At 36.4% G+C, this 25,015-nt stretch overlaps 4 protein-coding genes across 4 annotated transcripts in view; 1 reads left to right on the top strand and 3 right to left on the bottom strand.

Moving 5' to 3' along the window:
• LOC132793015 (uncharacterized) overlaps positions 1–14,031 on the bottom strand; it is a 69,988-nt gene extending 55,957 nt beyond the window's left edge. The window contains 2 exon segments of the mRNA XM_060802598.1: positions 8,864–10,706; positions 12,720–14,031. Coding sequence (XP_060658581.1) covers positions 8,864–9,907 — 1,044 coding nt within the window. The 5' untranslated portion in view covers positions 9,908–10,706; positions 12,720–14,031.
• A 1,739-nt stretch (positions 14,032–15,770) lies between these two features.
• On the bottom strand, positions 15,771–19,694 carry LOC132793021 (kynurenine 3-monooxygenase). Its single transcript, XM_060802610.1, has 3 exons — positions 19,505–19,694; positions 16,754–17,800; positions 15,771–16,130 (listed from the first exon to the last, which is right to left on the bottom strand). The coding sequence occupies exons 1-3, from the start codon at positions 19,592–19,594 to the stop codon at positions 15,888–15,890; spliced, it is 1,380 nt and encodes a 459-aa protein (XP_060658593.1). The 5' UTR covers positions 19,595–19,694; the 3' UTR covers positions 15,771–15,887.
• A 1,102-nt stretch (positions 19,695–20,796) lies between these two features.
• LOC132790302 (calcineurin subunit B type 2) lies at positions 20,797–23,038 on the top strand. The gene is made up of 4 exons (XM_060798790.1): positions 20,797–20,950; positions 21,151–21,190; positions 21,771–22,069; positions 22,128–23,038. Exons 1-4 carry the CDS (start codon positions 20,948–20,950, stop codon positions 22,296–22,298), a joined length of 513 nt encoding a protein of 170 aa, XP_060654773.1. The 5' UTR covers positions 20,797–20,947; the 3' UTR covers positions 22,299–23,038.
• A 1,149-nt stretch (positions 23,039–24,187) lies between these two features.
• On the bottom strand, positions 24,188–24,586 carry LOC132790303 (defensin). The gene has a single exon (XM_060798791.1). The coding sequence runs from the start codon at positions 24,532–24,534 to the stop codon at positions 24,253–24,255; it is 282 nt and encodes a 93-aa protein (XP_060654774.1). The 5' UTR covers positions 24,535–24,586; the 3' UTR covers positions 24,188–24,252.
• Positions 24,587–25,015: the final 429 nt, after the last annotated feature.

Genomic DNA, 25,015 nt, shown 5'->3' with positions numbered 1-25,015 from the left:
TACTTATTAAATCTTCAATCTGATATACAACTGAACTCTAGACCCTCTAAGTACAACAAACAGATTTTGCGATGAATAATAATGATATAATTTTGTCACATTTGCCATGTCATAATTGTTTTCAAATTGGCTTCAATTATATTTAAATATAGTGTTTACGAATTTCGCTCACATCGGGTTATTTTTTTTGCCGTTTCTGCAAGTCAGACTATCTAAAAATAAACAATAAGCTGGACACAGCTATTATTATTACTATTATTATTATTATATTGTTGTCGAAATATTCGATTTAACCTTTTGTTTAATTTGTTATTGTCGTCAGTAGGAAGAGACGCATAACAACGAAAAACTGACAAATTTGATAATTAGCGGAAGTAACTTGTTTTTTAATTTTTGCCGACAGATATAAACACAGCGAGAGAGAGAGGCCATGAAAGAGAGACGACAAATATGCGACATTTTTTTTGGTTGACAATTGATAAAGCGTAGAACTTTATCAGGTTTGTGTCGTCGTGTCGACTATTAGAAGCAATTTGGCAACACTTTTCGCTTTTCGCATCTATTTCCAAGCAGAGAACACGTTTCTTGGAAATTCGGTTAACAAATTACAGCTAAAACATTCCGAGTGCGCTAATTATGATATCAATTGGAACTTCTTTTAAAACTGCTATTTTGTTGTTTCTTTTTTTGTTGGACAGCAACAGCAACAGCAAGAAGCAGCAGACCAACTGCTGTCTCTGAAGCCCCAGTAGGCCTGATAAGAGCCATTGATAAGTCGCACAGCCAGAAAAACCACACAAACAATGCCACAAAGATAAAAAATAAAAATAAAAGTTAGAAGCAAACTAAATTGAAAACTATCAGCGTAGTGCAACTGTGAGAAAGGAAACGCCCTTGAAATACAAATTGATAAGTTGCCACCAATTTCGAATCTTCAAACGTGACCCGGACTTTGGCTTGAAGGTGCGACCCCAGACAACGTGTCAGCTGGCAATGATACTAGTTTCTAGACGGATACGAGCGACAGTTCAGCTTATGCTTAGGCCTCTTAATTCAGCTTTTTGCTGATTTATTAAATCTTTTATATGTATGACAATATGCGTGCACTTCAAACAAAGCTTTAAACGATTAATGCGCTTCACGAATTCTGCACTTTGCGGAAAGCTCTTTTATTATAGTACCTGCTATTGAAAACAATTTATGCTCAGCTATACTTATTAGAGCTGCTATATGTATGAAAATATGGAAGCTAAGCTATTAATGCGCTTCACAAGTTTTCCACTCTGTAAGTTTCTTCATAAAAGTAAGATTGTTAGATTAGTTAGATTAATTACAATTGAATTTATTCAGTTTTGTACCGTTGGGCTCAGTCTTAGGCTTCTTAATTGAGAGTTTAGCTGATTTATGCCTAACTATTCTAGTTTATAAAGCTTTGACGACTTTAAATTTAGATTTAAGCAATTAATGCTCTTCACAAGCGCGGCCCATCTTGAAAGCTCTCTTATTATAGAGGCTTCTTTATTGTGCCTAAAGCTGATTTATGCTCAGCAATAATTATTAAAAAGAGCTTTTATCTAATATGCTAATATGCATGCACTTCAAGCAAAGCTTTAAGCCATTAATGCGCTTCACAAGTTCTTCACTTGTTGAAAGCTCCATTATGCTAGTGCGTGTTATTGTGCTTCCAATTGAACAAGTTTCTTTATAAAACTCTTAGATAATTGCAATTGAATTTCTTCAGTTTCGTACTTCACCATTTTGGTTAAGCTTTCAAGCACGTCTATTCAGCACTAATGTGCTTGAACCACAACTTCAAGTGCCAAGTAGTATTCACTTGAGTCTCGCTTGCAACTCAAGTTCACCGAGCTCTTATCTCAATGGTATTAAGCTAGCTGCGAAGCAGAGAGTTAAAGCTCTAAAGCGAGTGCCAATAAAGCTCACTAATTCACATGTCTCGCCTGCATTAATCGCAATAATCTAATCCGTTTTTAGTGTCACTTAAAGAGCCAGTGTCATTGAGAGCCAGAGAGATAGATACGAGTGATGCTCGGGGCACTTGTTGTTTGGCTTAAATGTCAGCCTAGCCGGCAGCCGTGGATAAATGTTAAATGTCTTTTAAATACCAATCGAGGCGGCTCTTTTGCGGCTCGTGTTCGAGTATAAGAAGCGCCAGCCAGACAGACACTTCAATTTTGAAAGTTTGTGCATAATTATTAATCGTTTTATAGCCGTTAAGTAAGTATTATATGAAAAACAAGCTACAAAAAGAAACAAAAAACCAAAAACAAAAACTAAAAGCAAAACACACTTTAAACAATTTACCAATTTGCTTTTCAAAAAGACGCAAGCAAAAAAAAAAAAGGTAAAAATAATAAAATAAACGCGGCCTTCTCGCCTCTGCTTTGTGGCAACTTGCAACAGCGGCAACAACTACTTGCAACAACAACTGCAACAACAGCAACAAGACGATTGCAAGTCGAGCTCAGATTAGGCGAAAAAATTTGAAAGGTGCACACACGAATGCATTGCAAGCATTTTAAACAAAGAACTACAACAACGTCCGTCTGTCTGTCCGTCTGTCCGTCTGTCTTTTGGCTTGTACACAAACATAGACAAACAACAACAGCAACAACATGGCTGGCAACAACATTGTATACGGCATACCTTGCATACATTTGTAGCTATGCGATTAAATTGATTGTTCAAGTTAGTATTTACATCCTTATAGCGGACAAAACAAACCCATCGACAGCTTTATGGGAGAACTGAAAAGTCTTAATAGAAAAGTTTTCTTTATCTCCTTTCAGTTATCGAACATTCGCCCACACAGCAAGGAATTTATTGAGTTTTTATTCTTTGGTATTGGCTTTTTGCATTTTTTATATCTCTGCATTGACATTAAAATTGTATTATTTTCTATATTTTCAAGTTCCATTTCAATGGTAATCATAACTAAACTGCACACTTTACGGAGATACACAACAGCAGACAGTCGTCCACTCGAATTATATCACCTTTGAGAGGAAATAAGAGCACACACGAGATGCAATCAGCGTGGTTTGAATAAACAACAGAGATAAAGTCAAGTGTTTGTGAAGCATTCAAGCGCATTATATGCTATTGATAAACCACTTCAAAGAACTCAACTAAAAGAGAACCTCAATCAGCAGCTTATAGAAAAGTCTGTTGCAGGGATAGCTTATCAAAATGGTATAAAATGGTATTTATTTATTTATATAAAATATTGTATATATATGAAATACCTTAGCATTCACTCTTATCTAAGCGAATGTGAGCGTGTGTTACACCGCAAACATTTCAAGTGCTATCAGAAAGATTTTTGTCGTTGCATTTCTACATTTCTATTTGCTTATTATGATTTGATTATTTTATTTACCTAATATACAAATATTTATGTGTACTTATTTACTTGTCTTATCAGCGCACAAAAATGACTTAATTCGTGGCAACAACAATGTTGCCAACTCATGTCAACTCGGGTCAAACTGACTCAGACTTGTGTCTCTCGTCTTTGTCTTTTTCTTTGTCACATTGGTCTGGGGGGCTAATGGCGCTAATTGTGCTCTCATTGTTAGGACCGCACAATGCAAGTCTCTCAAATTACCGAAAGCTTCTAATTAGTTTTTGCTTCAATTTGGTCAAAGGTCAAACTCTGTTGCTATCTTCCATGTCAATACTCTACTCCCTCCACTACTCGTGTTGTCAAGACGCCAAGCGGTGTCGTAGCAGCGAGCTTTAAAGCAAAGCTTTCGCTTTTGTTACTTAACGCAATTACGTTGCATAGTTTTAGGCTTGGGATTTCATTAGGCTTACAATTAGCTGTAGATTATTTTGTAGCATACTTTTGTGCGTTTCGTCTTAAGTCCGCTTTAAATAAATCAGCGTAATAAATCGATGTTTGTCTATTATTAGTAAGAGGTTTGGTTGCCAAGTGGCACATTAATTGCGCTTAAAGATTTATCGTTCTTAATTAAAAGTTGAAAAATAAAATTCGAGAGTATCTGACATTCGCATCAAACTCGACAAACAACTTCTTGGTACATTGTTTAATTAAAGCTGTGCGTTTGCACCTTTTTTAAGACAACACACTGCCAACACTTTTTTTGCGACCGTTTGAATAACAAGTGATTGTACATATTTTTGTTTAAACAATAACAAAGACATTTTAACAGCTGCCCTGAAGAGTGTTTGTGTGTGTGTATGTGTGTGTGGCACTTTCTATGTGTTTCGTCTCTGAATGTTACACAGTCATTTTTGGCCAATTTAAAAATAAGCAAATATTTTTCAGTTTTGATTAAATATTTATTATATTTTGCACGGTTTTCATTCTTGATAAGCGATACGCAAGCATTCCGTCCGAGCTCAAAACACGTGATAACAAATCATCATTATCATTATCATTAGCATTATCAGAGTCTCCTCTTCAGTTGCTCTGTGCTGAATTCTAAAATTATCTGAATTCAACCCACACGACTGCATTATGGACATTACTTTTCGTCGATAAGTTATTGGGCCATGTTAGCATACAATTTTTACGACGCAAATTATACAAGAGAAGTGAGCAAAATTTACGACCGTCAAATAATCATACATCCCTTTTATTTATATATATTTGTGCAGGGTATACTCTGTTTAATTTGGCCCGAAAGTAATTAACGGAGCGGAAAAAGCTGGTAACAAAAACAAAACATGGCTGAATAAAATAATAAAGTCACACATCTGCGAGATCGGCACAAAATCATGAAAAGCAATCAACGCTGATGTCATGAACTCGACTTATAAAATACCGGAACATGAAACATTTTATAAACCACTAATATAATATAATAAATTTATGCACATATTTATATTTAAAGTCCGTCTGAGAAATACAACAACAAGTAGCTCAATTGTAGGATATACAAAAATATTGCATTTGTAATGATTTTTGACGGCTGTTTACATATGATAACAAATTATGTATTACAGATAGAAAAAACAAGTAAGAAAGCTGTAATTGAGTGTGCTCGACTGCTGATCATTTTCAGTAAAACCAAATTCTAAAAATATACCCAAAATATACCGCAAAATACTAAAATATACTGAAGGCTATATATATGGTATATCAGTATTGTACTGCTATCAAAATATACATTAGACTATAAAACATACCAGATTGTCAGCCAAGACAACTAAGACCTAAGATTGCAATTTTTATCTGATCGCAACCAAATTTTTGGGATTTATCAATGCTAGAGTTATTTACAGGGGCGGAAGTGGATGTGTCAAAAATTTGACAGAATAACAAGAAAGAAAGTGTGCCCGACTGTGATATACCTGCTACTCATTTTGAAAAAAAATCAAAACAGTGCGATATTCATTTTACAATATACCGAATTAATATACCAAAAATACTACAAATATACCAACAACAATTATATAAATAATATATATTGATACAGTACTACATTCAAAATATACCATGAAAATCAAAACAGTGCGATATTCATTTTAAAATATACCGAATTAATATACCAAAATTCTAAAAAATACCAAAAAAATATATTTGCTAAAATGATATGGTACTGCATTCAAAATATACCATAGCCAAAACAACTAAGTGTGGGCGTAGCAAAAATTCAAAATCTATAAAATCTCAGTGATTTAATCATATAGTATATTTCGTCAAACTTTTCTTTAAGTTACCTATTCAATCTCTATGAGAAAGAGAATTGCAATAAATAAATGGACAAGTGTTGTGACGCTCCATTTAAGACAGCTGGGAGGAGGCTTATTAAAGATTTGGAATTGTTTGTAATATGTTATGGTAATTTTGAAAGTCAAAGTAATTAGCTGAGTGTATGCAAATACTTGTATGTATAATGCAGTAAATACGTTTATAATATCGATTGGAGTCGCTTGCTTGACGCAAGCGCTTCGTTTTTACAATACAAATACAAATGTTTACAGTGCCTACCAGCGTCAGTCGGACAGACGAGCAGAAACAATTGTATTTAGCAATTTGTTTAATTTTGTATATTTATACTTTCCTCATTGTTTCGATGCGACGCTTTATGACGTGACGGATCGCAAGATAACGAGGCAGAGTAATAATAAGTGAAAGATTTCTATTCATAAGATCGTGGTAAAATCCCCGTCGATCGTTGAATACAAGAATAGCGCACACTTTAAGAGTTAATGCCAAGTATGATTTGGTATTTTGTATTATTTTTCATTATTTTGTATTTTTGGTTTTATGATGACAAGTGCCGTGCCTATCTTATCTACATGTCAGCGATTTCCGTTGCCCAGCAGCAACAGCAGCAACAGCAACAGCAATAGCTTGTTTTTTTGCCACGTGTTCTGACTACCTCGACCCACTGTGCCCCCCTTGCAGTGTTGTAAAATGAGATGAAGTGATTCACAAAGAATAAGAATAATAATATTAATAAGTGAATATGAATAACTGGTGTAGTTAGCCATTGAAAATGTGTGCTAAGATTGTTTGTAAAGCGCCTTTTTGAAGGTCAAGACTCTGATGTTTTTCTCTCCCTCTCTCAGCAAAGTCTTTTCTTCAGCCTAATAGTCTAGCAGTTGTTCAAACGTTCGGCCCCAAGTTTTTATCATATTGACATCTGTTTATCAGCCGCATTTGTGTAAAGCTGTCATTAAAATTTCGCTTTCTAAAACGAGCCCAAACCACAGACAACAGCACGCAATCAATTTGCATTCGATTCGTTTCGGATTCTATTTTGTTTTTATTTTGATTTCTTGGGTGATTTTTTTGTGTGTTGTTGTTTTGTGTTTCTAACGCGGCATTTATCAAAATATGTAGCCATGTCACCAATCAATACCAGTTTCCCTTTTCGCATACATTTAGAACTAGTTTCGTTGGTCTTAGTCTTAGTTATTGGCCATTTGAGATAGCCAGCCAGCCAGCACTGATGAACTGACGCACATGCTAATCGAAGCAATTTTGAATAAGGTTGATATACTCAATGGCCAATCAAGGGCATTATTATAATGAATTGGAAAACTATTGTATATATATTTCACTTGATATAGAAGACAGCTAAGAATATAGCTGTCAATTTTATAAAAACGAACTTTTTACTATTTCAATTTAATCAGCACAATCAAAATTCCCCCATAATGTAATGAACATCTCTGATCTACATTCAAATGAATATAATAGTAGTAATTAGTGTAGAGGGGAAATCCCATTTATATTGTGCATTTCAGATTCGCATCGTATGTTGTAGTCGAGCATACTCGACTGCTGATTTCTTGCTCTTGGGCAGACACAATTTTTCCACAACGATGTCTGCTTAAAATAACATCCATATGATTTGCATAAATAAAATATACTAGATTTTCTATTGCCTATTATGAGGTTCGTTTTCGATTTCGTTGTAGTCTTGGATTTTATTTAGATTTTATTTAATGTTAGTCTTCTTTTTTGTTTTGAACAACAGGCAAGCAGGCAGACAGGCAAAAAGCAATTCCAAGGTTTTTCACATTTCCGTAAAATCGATGTATAATAGAAAACAGGCTGACACACGCATATGTGTGTGTTCATACATATGTCGATCAATCTATCAAAATCAAATGAAATCGAATTTGAAACCCGAAACATGTTCAACAAGTCGTATACTTAATGCATGGCAAGCAAACATGTGAAGAAGCGAAGCGAAGGTGTCAACGGGGTAAGCTTAGAGTGCAAACAACAACATGCAAAGTGCAGCGATAACACAATGCCCAACTGCTAACTGATCAAATAAACATGCTTCTACGCTCGTAATACAATGGAAAGAGAACTAATTACACAGCAAGGGGAATACGGGGAATTTCCCGTTTCAACGGTGATAAACCCCACACTGTGTAACTTTCTCAAGTGTGATTGCGTTGCGACTACGCTTTACAGTCGCAACAATAAAATAAAATACGTAAGGTATTTCATTCTGTGATGCAATGTGCATCTCAAAATATATTCGATGACTAATGTCAAATATAACACCACAACAAAAACAACTCTATTTCTGCACAAATTTCATTCCCTAGTTTTCTGGTTTCCTCCCCCTATTTGTCACTCTCTCTTGCTCTCACTTTTACAGTGCCTTATCATATAACTGCTTTTTGCGCCATTAATTAGAACCGCTTCCTTAGGTGGCGTTGAGTGTGCTGATTAGAAAGAACTTCTCGAATCTTTATTGATATGAGTGTGTGTGTGTGTGTGTGTGTGAATGAATGTGTGCCACAGAAACTAACTAAGACAAATGGAAAGTTTCGAAAGATTACCCAGAAATTGCGATAGAATAATAGTTGCGAGAAGTGTTGTCTCTATTGGAAACGCGACTTATTATTATTGCAACATCTTGGAAAACAATCAAATTGTTGCATTTCAACTGAGTCATGAAGTGAACTAAAAATGTATTGCAAACTTATCTTGAACTTGTGCTCGTTGATTGCATAGAATATTGTATACACAAAATACTCACAACTTTGCACGCTTTTCGGGGAATTTTAGTTGGAGTTAAATATCCCAGATTAGACAATACAGAAAATACTCAACTTCGCTCGCTTTTCGGGCAATTCTAGTTGGAGTTAAATATCCCAGTTCAAAATATCCCAGATCAGAAAATACAGAAAATACTCACAACTTCGCACGCTTTTCGGGCAATTTTAGTTGGAGTCAAATATCCCAGATTCAAAATATCCCAGCTCAGACAATTAATCAGATAGGGGAAATACTTGCATGAGCAAATGTGTCATCAATTGTTTTAGGCAATTCTACTTAGCATGATCAATCTTTATATCCACTAGCTTAACTTATTATCAGTGTTGTAGCATTGGCGAAACTCACCTGCATTATGGGATAGGCGACACGTCCTTTGCCGAAACGTTCTATAATGGTCAGCTTGCTGGCACTGGCGATAACACCCGCAATGTTCGATGAGGAGAGCACGGGTTTCAGCGGCTGTACGATGGGCACAAAATCACGATTACGTTCAGCAAATGTGCGATCGAACGAATTGCGACGATCGCTCTGCGAACGTCTATAAGGCACATGATTGCTGCCGTTGCCACTGTTGTTGCTGTTGTTGTTGCTGTTGTTGCTGTTGCCAGCTGTCGATTTGTTTGCATACTGTGAAGCACCCATGTAGGATTTGGATTTGCGGTATTGTTTGCCCGTGTACACAACGGACGTATCCAGCTGCAATTGATCGCTGCCAATGCTGCTATAGCTGCTGCTGCTCATATCCGAACTGGCGCTGCTCGGCAGGGCCGATGAGGGCAACAGAGACGACAACATGGCTGGCTTCGAGCACTTGGCGCAGGGCACAGCTAAAGCGGCGGTCAACAAATCGGCGGGATTTACTTTAGTAACGGCATTCTCAGTATTGTTTGTGTTTGTGTTTGTAGTTGAGGTTGCTGTTGTTGTTGTTGCTATTACTGTTGCTGCCGTTTTATTGGAGCTTTTGCTGTTGGAGCTTTTGTTGCCAGCATCTTGTGTGGATGTTTGACGTTGCAGCGAATGTTGATTGCTGTTGTTGTTGTTGTTGTTGTTGCTATTACTGCGTGTTAATGGCTGTATGAAGAGCTGCTGTCTTTGGGGTCGGGCCTTTTTGCTGGCACGTTGATGTTGCTGTTGTTGTTGTTGCTGCTGCTGTGTTTGCTGTTGCTGTGATTTATTCTTTGGACGCGCTGCGTTATTATTATTTTTGTTGCCTGCATTTTTGGTCTTTTCTGTAGTTTTCATTTGATTGTTGTTGCTCTTGTTAGTTTGCAGCACCTGTTGCTGCTGCTGTGGTTGTTGTTGTGGTTGTTGTTGTTGTTGTTGCTGTGTCTGCGTCGCCGGTTTGTCCTTGTCCGCCTTCGCTTGCTTGCCATTGGATTTGTTTACCATTTTCACAACGGTAACGTCGTCGTTGTCTTCGTTGCTGTTAATTCACTTACTGCGTTCTTTCGATTGGCCCGATTATGTTTTTGTTAATTTGTTTTAAACCGTTTTTGTATTTTGTTTTTTTTTTTGTTTTGTCTTGTTTATTTAGTAATTTAAGTTTAGAGTCTTTTTATGCTCTTTATTTCGAACTTCTCTGCGCTTGAAAAAAGTGCTTCTGTGCTTGTTCTATGCGCAATTGGCTTTGTGGCCTCTGCTTCGCTTAACTACGCTGCTTATTTTGCTGCTGCCTATCGGCGTGCACACACACACACATATACGCACACGAAACGAACACACGAAACTCTCTCGTTCGAGCACTCAACGATACACACGGCACAATAGATTGGAGAGAGGTGTGAGCGAGTGAGAGCGCAACTTTGCCTGGCGCTTTAATATTTTTCGTTACGTTTCTTGCTCGCGTTTTGTTGTTGTTGCTGCACTTGTAGTTGTTGCCAAAGCTTTCTGTTTAGTTATTGCCACGTTTGTTGTTGTGCGTTATTTTGTTATATTTCTTTTTGTTTTGGGGTTTTGCCGTTGATTTTTTTTTATTTTTTGGTTTGTTTTATTAAATGAGCTTTTGTTGTACTACCTTTGAAATATTTATAATCACAAATTCATTTCTTTATGTTGTTTTCGTTTTCGTTGTTTTTATTTTTTAATTTTTTTTTTGTTTTTGCGGTTTGTTGCCTGTTTTCCGTTGGCTCACTGTCGTTTTATTTTGTGCAAATGCTCTTTCGCTTGTCTTCTCTTCTGAAAGTTTGCCCTGTAGTTTTTAGAAAAGAGAAAGAGAGAGTGAGAAAAATAATATAGTTGTTTGTATACATTAGCAAAACAGTTGTTGTTGCCTAAGCACATTTTTCTAGCTAAGCTCTGTTTGTTTATAAATTAATAAATTGTTTTTATAAATATTTGCTACACAATGCGCTCTCGCAGTCGCAGTCGCCATAACCCTTTCAAGCATTCGTCATTTATTTCTATACTTATTACCTTATGGCAAAAGAGTATTATATTTACGTGCCAATAAACGAACGTGGCATCTCCTGCCGGTTAATTTCATGGTCTAGTATATTCATCTTAATCTTAAGTACAATAAATGCAATTTAGTGACAAACTGCTTTAACAACAAACAATTGGTAGGAAGTATTTCAAAGTCGAATAAACTTGACTTTGTTTTGCACTTGTCTTTATGTTGTTTGCTTAGTGTCACTAAAAAGGAGCAAAACCTAACGGCAAAATAAGACATACTCTAGTTGTTTTTGTCGCTGTGCTGCTCACACCATCGCAAATTCAATTCCAACGCGCAATTTCTATTACTTTCGCGTCCACCAACACAAACAGCAATAACAACAACTACCGAAACATCGCTTGCCATTTTTGGCATTCTCCCATTCTCCGTTCTCTCTCTCTCTTGGTCACAATTGTGCTCTGGCGCTCTCTCTTGAACCCACGATAAGATGATGTAAGTTTTTTTAAATGCAAACTGTACGAAAATACGCACATACATACAGCCGTACATGTGTGTATGTAGGTGTATATAAGCGAACTTCTGTTTGTCTATATGTATTTTTGCATGTGTATATTTTTTGTGCGATGCAATCTTTTTCATTGCCCAACGAATATGTTTGTTTGTTAGTCACAATTGATTTTGTTATGGGTTATGGCAAAGCGCTTAATTAGTATGCCATTAAGAATTGAAATTTTGTATGCCATAAACTGCAATATTGTTTCACATTTACATACTTGCATTTAACCAACGTCTGTATTTGAAATTAACCCTCTATGTGCAAATGTGATCATGACATATAGTTACCGATTCTGAGAAATTGATAACTTTTGAATTTGTTTATGTAGAATTATTGGAAATACAAGCAAATCAACTAGATCCATTAAATCATTATGGATGGGTAATTCTACCTTGATAAATGACAAAGGAACATGAGGAGATATACAAGATTTATAACAACTTCAATTACTCATAGCATACAAAAATACATATGACAAAATTAGCAGCATGATTCACAAACTTGCCGTTAATTGTATAATCAATCTATATCAATTATCAAATTACGTCTGTTTCAAATTCAAATTCTACTGGAATTTGTAAAGCATATTTTCCGAATCATTTTTAAATTAAATAACATCAAAAGAAAGTCAATTACTATAATTATGCACATCTCTAAAAAGTATGCTACATCCTATTCTAGGGGAGTTTATGCTAATGTGAAATTCGGAACCTAACCTAAGATAAAGCTCAAAAACTCCAAATATACTTTAATAAGCAATAAAAAGTTGCAATAATTCGGGTTTAACATAAGAAAGAGAGAAATAGCCATTTATCAGGTTCAGCTCAGTAAAAACTAAATGATGTTCCTTACATTTTCAGAGTAATAATATACATAAGTAATCTTATTGTGAACTTAACGATTTATATACAATGAAATAAATAAGCCCCGATTCTAGTGTCAAACAGAATTTAAAAAAAAAAAAAAAGAAACGCATTTGAATTTTCTTCATGGCCGAAATTCTCAAGAAATGCCTGAAGGCGATATTATATGAAGCCGGAAATGCCACGAACACCGCGTGTAACACACAAACATATTGTAGTCGTACGTACTATATAAATTGATAGAGAAAGAGAGTGCATTTTGTGTTTTGTGCGACTTCTGGTGCGATTTTCTTCTTTGCAACCCGAAACCCGGCAATTTAGATTGCTGTTTGGTCACGTAGTCACAAAAACTGCAAGATCAATATTTTGATAGTCTTTTGTCATATTTACCTGAAACAATTGAGCGATAACTCGTGCTTAAACGGCCATAATCCAAAGTCACAGTTTACAAGAGCTCGCAATGCTAGCGAGATTCAACGTTTTGCTTTCTTTACCACACGTACAGACTGTGATGCACGACGAAAAGAGAGTGGCGACGAGAGCGAAAGATGGGGGAGAGTATTTGCTATTTGCTTGTACCACGGCCACGGCGAGGACAACAACGACGACGCCAAAATGTCAGAAGCGACGATAGGTCCGAAAGGGAAGTCAGCAAGTAAGATGGCGACAGCGAAAGCACGTAACAAAAACTGTCCGTTAAACCGTTTGTGTAAGTGCGTGCGAATAAGATGCACTGTCACTCAAAGAGGTGCTGATAGGTGGAAATAGGTGAGAGGTGAGAGACGCGGTAAACCAGTGCGACGCGACGCGTTACACGTTATTTGTTTCTCTGACGTTATTGGTTACGCTTACACGATTACAAAGTTTTGACAAGCCGACAATGTGTAAGTTATGTATATATTTATTGAGTGCACAAACACACAGACACGATCAATATGTTTGTATTAAAATAAATCAGCAAGAAGAATCGGCAAATTGATAGCGAGTGAAAAGAGAGCGCGGAAACAGTCCAAGCATTAATGGAAACCGTTTCAGGTGCAGTGTGCTCAATTGTAGGCTCTAGGACTTGAAATGTATCGATATTTATGTTGATCGTCAAACCGCCACAAAGCGCAAGATGGTAAATGCTTAATTTGTTTCGCTACAATTATATTACGTGAATGACCGAACGCACAGCAGGCTTTTTAATTTTTGTATTTTTTTTTTAATTATTTTTATTTTTTGTTTTCTTTTACACTATTGACGTGACATATAAAACCCTAATGGCTGGGTGTTTATTAATTATTTGATTTGATTTTGCTTTCCTTTTCAACACACGCATACGCAGACGCACACACACACGCGTGGACAAAAAGCACGTTGCTCAATATCCGCTGACAAAAGTTTCGAGAATGTTGTGGGGGCGACGACAAACGGAACGCGCGCGCGTTGGCAACTAATTAAATTGCCTTAAAAAACGTTCAAAACTCGTCAATACTTCGCACTTCCACTTCCAACGGTTTTAACAGCGTTTCAGATATGTCGTTTTCTTATTGGAATTCGCAGTGCTGTTGTTGTAGTTATTAGTTTAATGATAATGGTGGGTGGTGGATGGTAGATGGTCACAGAAAAGATCGTTTGTTCAATTTTCTGCAAGAATTTGAAATTTGAATTTTCTTGAGGTGTCTTCTCTCTACTTGAGTGTCGAACATGTGACGAGCAACTGATGGTCGTTGCTTAAGCAAAGGCGTATGTTTGTATAAATCGCGGCAGCTACGCGTCGCGGACGTCGACAACGCACTATGGTCTGAACGCGAATTCCATCGGGTAAAATTTATACGGTTATGTGGTGCAAAACTTATCGTTCGCTTTGCATTGAAATTTCGCAGCTTAATAAATATTGAAATTCATGTCGAAAAAGATTTTCTATTCTCTCTAATTATTACACTCGGACACTTTGTGACGTTGACGTGTGCTGACTAAATATGTATCGATAACGAATGTAACGATTGTTACATTGACTGTCAGCGGGAGTGTGCATCCCACAGTGCGACGGCGACAACAATTCTAGAGAGCAAAATTGAAAAACAAAAACAAAAAAGCTGAAATAAAAAGTGAGCAAAGAAAAGTTCACAAATAACTAAGTCGCCGGCGGCATACATTTGTATGTAACCATGTAGGTATGTATGTATGTAGGTTTGTGTGTTTGTACATGGCAACAAATACGACACATTTACATAAGCATATGTGGATACATATGTATGTGTTTATTGTATATGTACAATTTAAACATTTCCACATACTCATTTAATCGCTGCGAAATGAGCCAACAACAATTAGTAGATGATCTGAGCGTTGAACTAGAGAGAGAGCGCTTTTTTGACGTGTTCCATTCTCTCTATCTCTCTCATCACAGACAAACTTGCCATCTCATTTCTCACAGCAGTGGGTCAGGCGTCGATTGACTGGCTGACTGACCATTGTTTTGGCATCGTTTTCACTTTTAAGCCCAGTTTCTGCTAAAGCACCATGTGGCTGCCGCCTATTGCTCATTTTTGCTGGCAACTCCATAGAAACGTGCCCACAATATGTGAACACAGATAAACAGGCAGTGATTACCAGAGGGAGAAGGCATAGGCAAGGCAGAGGCGATAAAGAGAACGCAACGCAACGTAACGAAGAAGCTTTTTGTTAGCTTTTAAGTTTGAAGATTAGCCGTTGATTTGATTGTAATGTGAAATTGTTGTTGTTACAAGTCATAATGAAATACCGGCCGGCGTCGACATTGAAAGAGAGAGACAGAGAGAGCGAGCGAGAGAGGTGAATGAGCGAGCGATGTGGTTAGAGCGCGCAAGGCGAGAGAAAGCGCCGACCTTGCCTGCAATATTTGACTTTATGGCACTCATATGGCGTTTCATACCAAGGTGCAGTGGTGCCATTTGAATGCCAGTGCTGCCATTTTGTTTAGCTGCCAGAGCCAATAAGTGAGGTTAATCATAACATTTTCTCTTAGTTTTTAGTTTGGATATTCGCGCAATAAACATCCGATGGCACACGTGACAAAATACATACACACAAATGTTTGTATGTATGTAAAGAATTTTTTTAATTGTACATTAGAGCGGCATATTTCTGGCTGCGCACAATGCCGTAAATAAATAGAAATAAATAAAATTATAAATATATGTACATACATACATATGTATGTGTATGCTTGTGTGTATGTGAATACAACAGTTTAGATTGCCAAAATACGATGCGTAGTATTTAACAACACGCTAAAGAGTTATTTTAAATATGTATGTATGTATGTACGTGCGGGTGTCTGTAAGTTTCATCACATTTACATTTTAGTGTGTGGGTGTGTATGTTTGATTATGTGTGTGTTTCTTTGCCTAGAACTGTCAAAAGTGCGAGAGTTATCGATGTGTGGCTGCTAATCGTTATCGGCCGTTACAAATTCAAACAGCATGACATTGAATATATGTATTCATAAAAATTGTATTGAAAACAAATGAAAAATTAAAAAACTTATGCTAAGAAATATTGACAAAGGTTGTGGAAAATGTATGTTTATTTTTAACGAAAACGTCGCGCATAGATGGCGCCAGCAACGAGACAGCTGGCCAGCAGACTAAAGCTCAACGTCTTGTGCAGCAATCTGTCCTGCCATTGGCGATTGGCAATGCACTGACTGTACGGCATGCTGGAGAACGAGACGCTGTTGTAGAGCGGCACCCACTGACGAGGGAAGAGGCGGAACAACGTTGTGTCCAGCCACTTGCGACAGCGGAAGGACAAACGCTTGGTCAGGTCACGCATCTGCAGAAGAATAAAGATTACACAAAAGCTATAATAGGAAATGCTACAGTCGAGTGTATCCTAGTGTGAGATGATAGAAGCTACCCGAGCTTACGCTTTGATTAGGCTAATAATCAATTTTGTATATTAACTACTCATAGGGTAGGCGGGTATTACAACTGAGTGCCTGCATATTTCATTCTTTTTTCGATATATTAATTTGGTATAATTTTCGAATATGGTTTTATTTACGAGCCCACTCGTCGGTAGCTTTCTTAATTGCTCTAGAGCAATTGCGCCTCTTTTAGGAGTCATTAGACGGTCACAAAAGACTTTTCTCTACAATGAAAAATAGACATCCCTCTCTTTAATATCTTCGTGAATAACTTTTCAATTCTTTATCAATATCTTCGTGAATAACTTTCGACTTCTCTATCAGTTACTACAGTAATCAGCCTAGAAGGTACGCTCTTTCAAACATTTTGAATAGAATTTCTCCCAAAATAAAACTTGAATTTCATTTAGCATTAAGTAGCACTGATCCCAAATCTGGTAATTCTAACTCTTGTAGTCTCTAAAATAGGACTGCTTCAAGTAACGGACAGACAGACAGACAGACATATATTTTGAATATATCGACGCACCTCCACATAGTTGTACATGGCCAGATCACAAATGGCGAAGGCATCCTGCCAGCGTGACTCTGTGAACTTGGCCAGCGCCTCGTCCAGCGGCAGCTGCTCGTTAAGTATGGACGTGAGCAGAGTTACGTCCTCCATTCCTGCATTCATGCCCTGACCATAGTAGGGAACCATGGCATGTGCTGCATCTCCCAGAATAAGCGCCTTGTCCGCAAAATGATATGGCTTGCACTTGACGGACAGCAAATGCTGTGGACGTGTCTTGAAAAAGTCCTTGATCAACTGCTCCTCCCCAATCAGAGGCAGTGCATCCACATAGTGCTGGCGAAAGAAATCCAAAAGCTGTTGATGTGTCTTCAGTTGGGCAAACACCTCAAAGGGCATTGAAAGCGTGACCGTGAAAGATTTGTCCTGATTGGGCAGGGCGATCATCATGAAGGAGTCGCGTGGCCAAATGTGCAAATAATTGGGCGGCATCTGAAATTCACCATTCTTGGCGGGTATGCACAACTCCAGATACCCGGTAGCAATGTATTCCTGCGAGTAATTAAAGCCCGGAGTGCGCACCAACTGTTGACGCAACGAGCTAAAGGCGCCATCACAACCCACAACCAGATCAGCGCTGGCCGAGATTAGCTGCTCTTCGTGCGCAACCTTGAACTGCATTTGACCCTCTCTGATGTTGGCCGTGGTCAGTTTATGCTCGAAGTGGCAGCTGATGTTAGGGAATGCATCGCAGGCATTCAATAGCACCTCGTTGAGTTGCTTGCGTCCCACGGAGTAGAGACATTGCTTTGTGCAGGGATCGTAAAGTACAATGCTGGTCCGGCCACGCACATTGTGCAACATCCTGCCACGCATGGGTATCGCAGTGGCCAGCACCTGTTCCTCAAGTCCCATTGCAGCGAGCGCCTTGCGGCCACGTTGCGACAGCGCCAAGTTAATGCTGCGTCCTTGCACCAACTCTGCGGTGCGAATGTCCTCGCGATACTCATACAGATGCACATCGTTGCCCATGCGCGCAAAGTTCAGAGCTGCCAAGGATCCTACCTATAAAAGGAGATAAAGAACATCAATTTAATCAAACTTCTAAAAACTGAGTAATTGAGAACAAGAAAAATACTATCGAGTATGTGCTCGACTGGGAGATACAAAATATACCGAATTAATGTAAAAATTCTATAATATACAGAAAGTTATATAGGATGGGCCGAGCACGCTTCCATCACTTGTACATATGCATGTATATATAAATAGCCCTTAAACATTATATTAGGAAATCCTTTGAAAATAATTTTCCTTGCCAAAAGCCAAAGCAGCCAGTGCTGGTAAATCTACTCTAGGTTATAACTTAATGTATAATGTATGCATTATAATGAATAAATATATCTATATATATGTGTGGTATATAAATAAAGCACTACATTCAAATTATACCAAAGCTAATTCTTCAAACTTACGCGCTTATGGCGAGTATAAAAATATACAAAATTTGTATTAGACGTAAGGAAGGGTTGTCCGAAAATTTCCTTAGTTTAGATAGTATCGCACATGTATATGAACTTATATGTAGTCCATACATAAATAATACTAAAAACACATAATTTTTGGTCTTGTTTTTCTGTGCGGCGCCTGTTTGTTTATACCCAATAGGTACTACGCATTCAGAATGCGACAAGTATTTCAGCTGCCGCATACGAACGGGAAACGAATAAAAAAAAAAACACAAAAACACATTGTTGATGAGGTGCTCAAACGCTCGTGAATGAAAATGATATTGTATTTATGCGGTGCAGTAGTAGTTGCGGTGAACTGTTGCAGATCTCTGATATGTACATTAATGTTTGAAATTGATGCCATTGAGGGGAACCAAAGTTGTGTAGTTGAACCATCTAATTACATTTGAATTAGATTCTGAAGTAGTATTTTATAGGTAATTCTTTGGCGAAAAATGTCGCTTGCGACATTGTCTAAGTAATAATTAATATTGTATCTCTTGATTAGCACTTTAATTAGAGCTAAGAATCATTTTGGAATTATGTTTCTCTTTTAAGATATACTAAAATATTTTCCATTTTTAATAAAGATGAATCTTATAGCTCTTGAATAGTACTCAAATTGAAGCTAAGAATGATTTTGGATTTATGTTTCTGTTTCAAGATATTTGTAAAAAATCAATAAATTCGTACAAAAACCAAAAAAATTAATTTTTATATTTCCTAAATCAATGTAATCTGTAAATATAGTGCTAATCCAAAGCTATAAGAATAACCTTTACTTATTTGAAAATGGTTTCAGATTGTGTTTTTTTTTTCACTGTAAACAGTAGCACATGCAACAAATTCCGTCAGAGAATTATTCATAAAATGCATTCAATCTTGGTTTGAAGAAATACACCTGATCAAATTTAATTAAGAAAAAACCATTTCAGTTAACGATTTTTCACTTTTTTTACAGTAATGTATGGTTGTTTGAATAATTTATGATTTTTTTTAGGAATAGACATGATTGCACAAAATATATCTAGTTGCTATACCATAAACTAAGTACATAGTTAGGGTAATTTATTTTCCGCAAGCACAATATCACTGATCCCAAACGAATAACATTCTTTGCAAGGAATGTCTGAGCATCCAAATTCAAGCTCTTCAAGGGCCGTGTGCACACGCTTCGTGGTTTATTTAACACCAATCTTTCTTTTGGGATAATCCCAAAATATGCGCAGCATTCGTTGATTAGATAAAGAACACTTACCAGACCCGCTCCAATGATTGCCACCCTCCGTCGCTGCCCCTCGGCGGCTCCATTGACATCAGTCTGGATGTACTTGATGCTGCGTGACATTACTTTGAGTTAATGCTGTGTCCGTTCGCTTGGTGCGTTGCACGCGTAATGAGATTCAGTTTGAAGCAAACGTGCTTCATGCTGTCTACCAAGACAGTAAATGCCAACTATCTTCCCAAATGGTGGGGATAGTTCCGCGTGCACACACAGAGAAACAACTAAAGCGACACCGACTAAGGGAAACCCTTCAAATGCTGCAGCCGCAATTCCCGGTAGTAGGGCAACCGCCAAAGGTGTTTTCACTTTCGTACGGAATGACTATCAAAGGGCAATCCAATTTAAATCGTCAGTCTAAGACAGAGACTGTAGTCAGGTTTAATTGGCATTTTAATGAATTATTAATAAATGCGCAACCCATTATTATCTGATAATTTAATAAGCTAAAGCCTATATTAGAATACCAAGGCTACAATAACCAATTGCGAATGTATAAAAATGTAGACACTTTAAAATATTCCAGGAAAAGACATAACCCAATAAATCAAGTAAATGTAAATATTGTTTATTTTATTGGGTCACGCATAAACTAAGTTTTGAAAAAAAAGTGAGAGTAGAGTAGTGTCTCAACCAGTCCAATTTCAATTTTACGAATATGTAATTGAAAAATAGGAATTCCCATTGAATAAGTTTACCGATCTATTTTCTCCAACTTTTGCTTTCCACTTTATAGATTTGCATACTAAATATATGTATTTAGACGGTTGACAAACCCTTGACAAACCATATCAATTGCAAAAGCAGATGGACAACGACTTGTGAGGCCTAAAAAACAAAGAGAAATATTTCCACTGCATAAAAACGATTTAAGATATCTGATAACATACAATCATTTATTTAGTTAGCATTAAAAGGCAGACGACCTCACTATACCTCAAAACCTCAAAACTATAAAAATTCAGCTCAACGTAATTATCTTTTTTACTTTATTAATTAATATACACATTAAGTAATACATTAACTAAAACATAAAACTATTAATATAAGCTTACAATAAAACAAATTACGTTTTAAATGCTGAAACAATTTACAATTTACATATAACCATTGACATTCTGGTAGTACATCATAAAGCATAAAAGTACAACTATTCGGCGTGCGCAGGTCTTCCAGCTTCAAAAAGCCCGCCGCATAATGTGAAAAGCGAAAAGAACTTGCTGCTCGGTCACACTGTCAGCACGAACAGCTGTTCAGTCTGTGCGCGCAACCAGTGAATGGTCAGACGCCATTGTGTACAATAAGTGTGTCGCTGTCGCCAAAAAAAGTTTTATAAATTGCCAAAAAAAGGTCGTTGTCGTTGGTGTTTTATACATTTTTAGCTCCCAAGGAAATCGACCACAAAAGGCAAAACACAAAATGGTAATAAAACGCAAGAGTGTATATAAAATCAACGTAAATATTGAAAAAGCGCTGTGCGAAAATACGCAATTTTTTTATAGGTTTCTTCCAATTTTATTATTAACCTTATGTGAGAATCATTTTATATGATTGCTATTTTAAAAACACCTTTTCATAGTGATTTCACATTACATTTTCGTTTTTTCTGTATGTATTTGCAGGGAAATGAAACGTCTCTGCCTATGGAAATGTGCTCCAATTGTAAGTAAAAGAAAAAAAATTTACATACATTTGGTACACTTTGCATGCTACATATCTACAGTCAATGTCATTTGAATGGAATTCTCGACCAGCTGTTTTATATGAATATTCATATTGGAACACGTAGCCCATTATGTGAACACATATTGTCATTTACGAGCATTTTTACATGGCCTGCTATCTAAATTGTTTGTCCAGCAGCTCGACACGAGCTGCTTTGCAATTTATTTGCAATTGGAATATGTGAATTATGCGAGCATGACACTTGCTTGCTTGTGCTGCCAACGGCTATATGTTAGAGGGAGATAACAGTTGTGGGCTTAAAGCGTATTTGCTAGTTTACGGAACTAGTTCATCAGTAGTGAACCAGTTGCAGTTTACAATGTTTATTGTTAAAACAAGTGTCATTGCCAAATTAGCCAAAAACCAATTTCGTTGTCATCTCTGTGGGAGGCTAAAAATAAAAACACACATAAGCGAAGCACGTGCATCGAAATAATTAGCTTATGAAATCAGTTTGTTTGTGTATCCGATTGCACACTGTAACCAACGGTATTTGTTTGATTATTTTTGTATGCAGTCGACGCAGATGAGATACGTCGTCTGGGCAAACGTTTCCGCAAGCTGGATCTGGACAATTCGGGGGCGCTGAGTGTGGATGAGTTCATGTCATTGCCGGAGCTGCAACAGAATCCTTTGGTACAGCGTGTCATTGATATTTTCGATGCTGATGGCAATGGCGAGGTCGATTTCAAGGAATTCATTCAAGGCGTCTCGCAATTCAGTGTCAAGGGCGATAAATTGTCAAAGCTGCGCTTTGCATTTCGCATCTATGACATGGACAACGATGGCTACATTTCCAATGGCGAACTGTTCCAGGTGCGTATACGCAATATTTAAATTTTCATGCAATGCATATTAATTGAACTCTTTATAGGTATTGAAAATGATGGTGGGCAATAATTTGAAAGACACACAACTGCAGCAAATTGTGGACAAGACAATCGGTTTCGCGGACAAGGACGAGGATGGCAAAATCTCCTTCGATGAGTTCTGTTCGGTTGTGGGCAACACGGACATTCATAAGAAGATGGTGGTCGATGTTTAAAATGGAGATATTGTAGAACACTCACACACACTGCTGCATAGGTTTACGAGTAACGTGTACTTTTTTTTATATGCAATTAGCGCAAAAATATTTTTCACTAGTTACTATTTATTTTTTTATACACATATATATTATATATTGTTTGTTTTTTATCTCTCTTTACATTAATTTAATTATTTTGTTTAAATGAATGAATTGTTTTCGTCTTTGTTATCAAGCTGTGAGTCAAACGAAACGAAACGATGAAAAAAAAAGAAGAAAAATCTTAATATTTACACAGCCGTTAGTGAGCTACAAACATTTTTGAATCACTCGCTTTAAAACGCTCCTACGAATAATATATCACATTTTCTAAAAGAAAAACAACCACAATTTTTTAAAAAGTTGTATCTCTAAGTCGTAAAGTAATTGAAGAGCGAGAGAGAGAGAAAGAGTAATAATTGGAAACGCAATACTAGAAGAACAGATTCAGAGAGAGAAAGAGAGAATATAGTGAATATTGAAAATGTGCGCCTCCTACTTACATACTTCTTAACAATATATAGTCATAATTTATTATACAACAAATATACACGTAATGAAATGAAGCAAACAAATAACAACAACAAAATGCATCAAAAGCAAACTACGAATAATTCAAGTGAAAAAGCAAAAAAATAAAGCAACAAGTTGAGCGTTTTTCAACAACCAAAAAAAAAAAACACAAAACAAATATAAAAATAAAATCAAAACCAATTTAATACCGTTTCAAATTATAATTCAAATCAAAACTTAAACTTAAATTACAAACAAAAATGTTAAAGCACAATGAAAAATTGTGGAAATTTGCGTGTTCATAAGCTTTAAACTAACTCATACTTTTGTGTGAATGTGTGCGTGTGTGAGTGATTGTGTGTGTGTGTGAGTTTTATTTACACTTTCTCTTGACTAAACGAAAAAAGAAAAACAGAATATCTTAGCTTTTGTTAATTACTTCTAATTCTCCTGTGATTTGGCCAAAAACAAAATCTATACCACAAGTGTGCATGTCGATGAGAACTCCGTTAATCTATTTATACTTATATACTGATATATATACTTATATATACACACATATATATATATACTCTTAATGAAACTCTAATTTATAGAGCTTTTAACACACACACAAAAAGCGAAAGAAGCAAACAACAACAACAAAACAAACTGTGCTATGTTCTTAACTCTTTTTTACTAATATTTAATGCCAACTCAGCATAATTGTTTATGGGAAACAAATAAGATATATATTGATATATAATATATACATATATATATATATATGAATAACATTTTTCAATTATGTATATGAATATTGCATACATACTTACAACTAATTCTAATCAAGTTAACTTAGTAATTATTAAATGAAATGCAAATCAATACACAACAAAAACAACAACAAGAAATCGAATAATTATACATTAACGATGGTTGATTAACATAACAAAACTTTTATACTTAACTTAAAAAAAAAAACAAAGAAAAAGAATATTATTATTGAATAACAAAAAAAAGAAAACAAAAACGAAACTAGTTAAAGGAATTAACGAAATGCATGTTACAAATTTTTACAATTAGCAAATTTTTTGCACAATCGCCATTCAATTTGTTAGCTAATCCTAATCAATTTTTTCATAATGTTTATATACTTACTTATATTAACGAACGCAATTTGTAAAAGTCAGCCAAAGATACCGATGACAAGCATCAAGCATAAAAAAAGAAAAGAAAAGAAAAACGAATCACTCGAATGCTCTTTCCTCAGCTGCACCGCAACAACCAAGAAAAAAAAACAACAACGTAAGAAACAGAAAACAAAGGGAACTCAGTTAGGCGGCTCGATGAAGCAATAAATAAATAAATATATATATACTACTATATGCAAGTTTTATTTTTATTGATCGTTTAATAAATAGTAATAGAAATTTGTGGTTTAACGACGACAAACACAGACGGCCTTGTCACTGCAATATCCTCCTTTATAACGACGAGAGATGCAGTGCACCGCACAGGCGGAATGATTCACATTGAAGGCGCTCAGCAGATCGCAGGTGGCACGTTTCTGACGAAGATTCAATTCGCTGGCAGCATCCACTAATGTATCCGGAGTATCCACATCTGCAAGCTGCACCTCTTTGGTCTCATCGAGCACAGGCTGCGATTGTGCAAGAGCCAGGAAAAGGACAACGAAGCCAAGGCACACAATGGTCTTCATGATGATGATTTGCTTCTGAGAGTCTGTCAAACTGTTGATGATACTTTCCCATCAAGCTTGCAGCTTTTATAGGTTGACTGGCTGTGCTATTGATAAGCAGGCGGGACTCCCAGTAGGTGAATTTAATTAGGCTTCTTGGTATGCTTGATCGCAGCAGAGATCACGTACAAGGGGATTTTCTGGGCGACATCTGCTGCGGTTGATTAGTGTCTGGTAATTCCCTAAATTTTTCAATGGGTGGTCATTTGATGTAATGCTTCATTAAGCAGTTAAATTTTAATAAAAATGTACTATATTTTGCAAATTACAAATTAAACACAACTTTTCATTCTGATTTGCTTACTTACGAAATTTTCAGCTCTTTAATCTAGGTTTCAAAGTGGTTGCAACTGTTTACAACTAACTGATAATTTCATAAGTTATTGCAGATGCAATTAAATGATATGCAAGCAATTATTGAACTATATTAATTATAATCTAT

The sequence above is a fragment of the Drosophila nasuta genome, chromosome 3 (genome assembly GCF_023558535.2).
Source record: "Drosophila nasuta strain 15112-1781.00 chromosome 3, ASM2355853v1, whole genome shotgun sequence".
Taxonomy (NCBI): Eukaryota; Metazoa; Arthropoda; class Insecta; order Diptera; family Drosophilidae; genus Drosophila; species Drosophila nasuta.
This window is presented reverse-complemented; position numbering and strand designations above follow the sequence as displayed.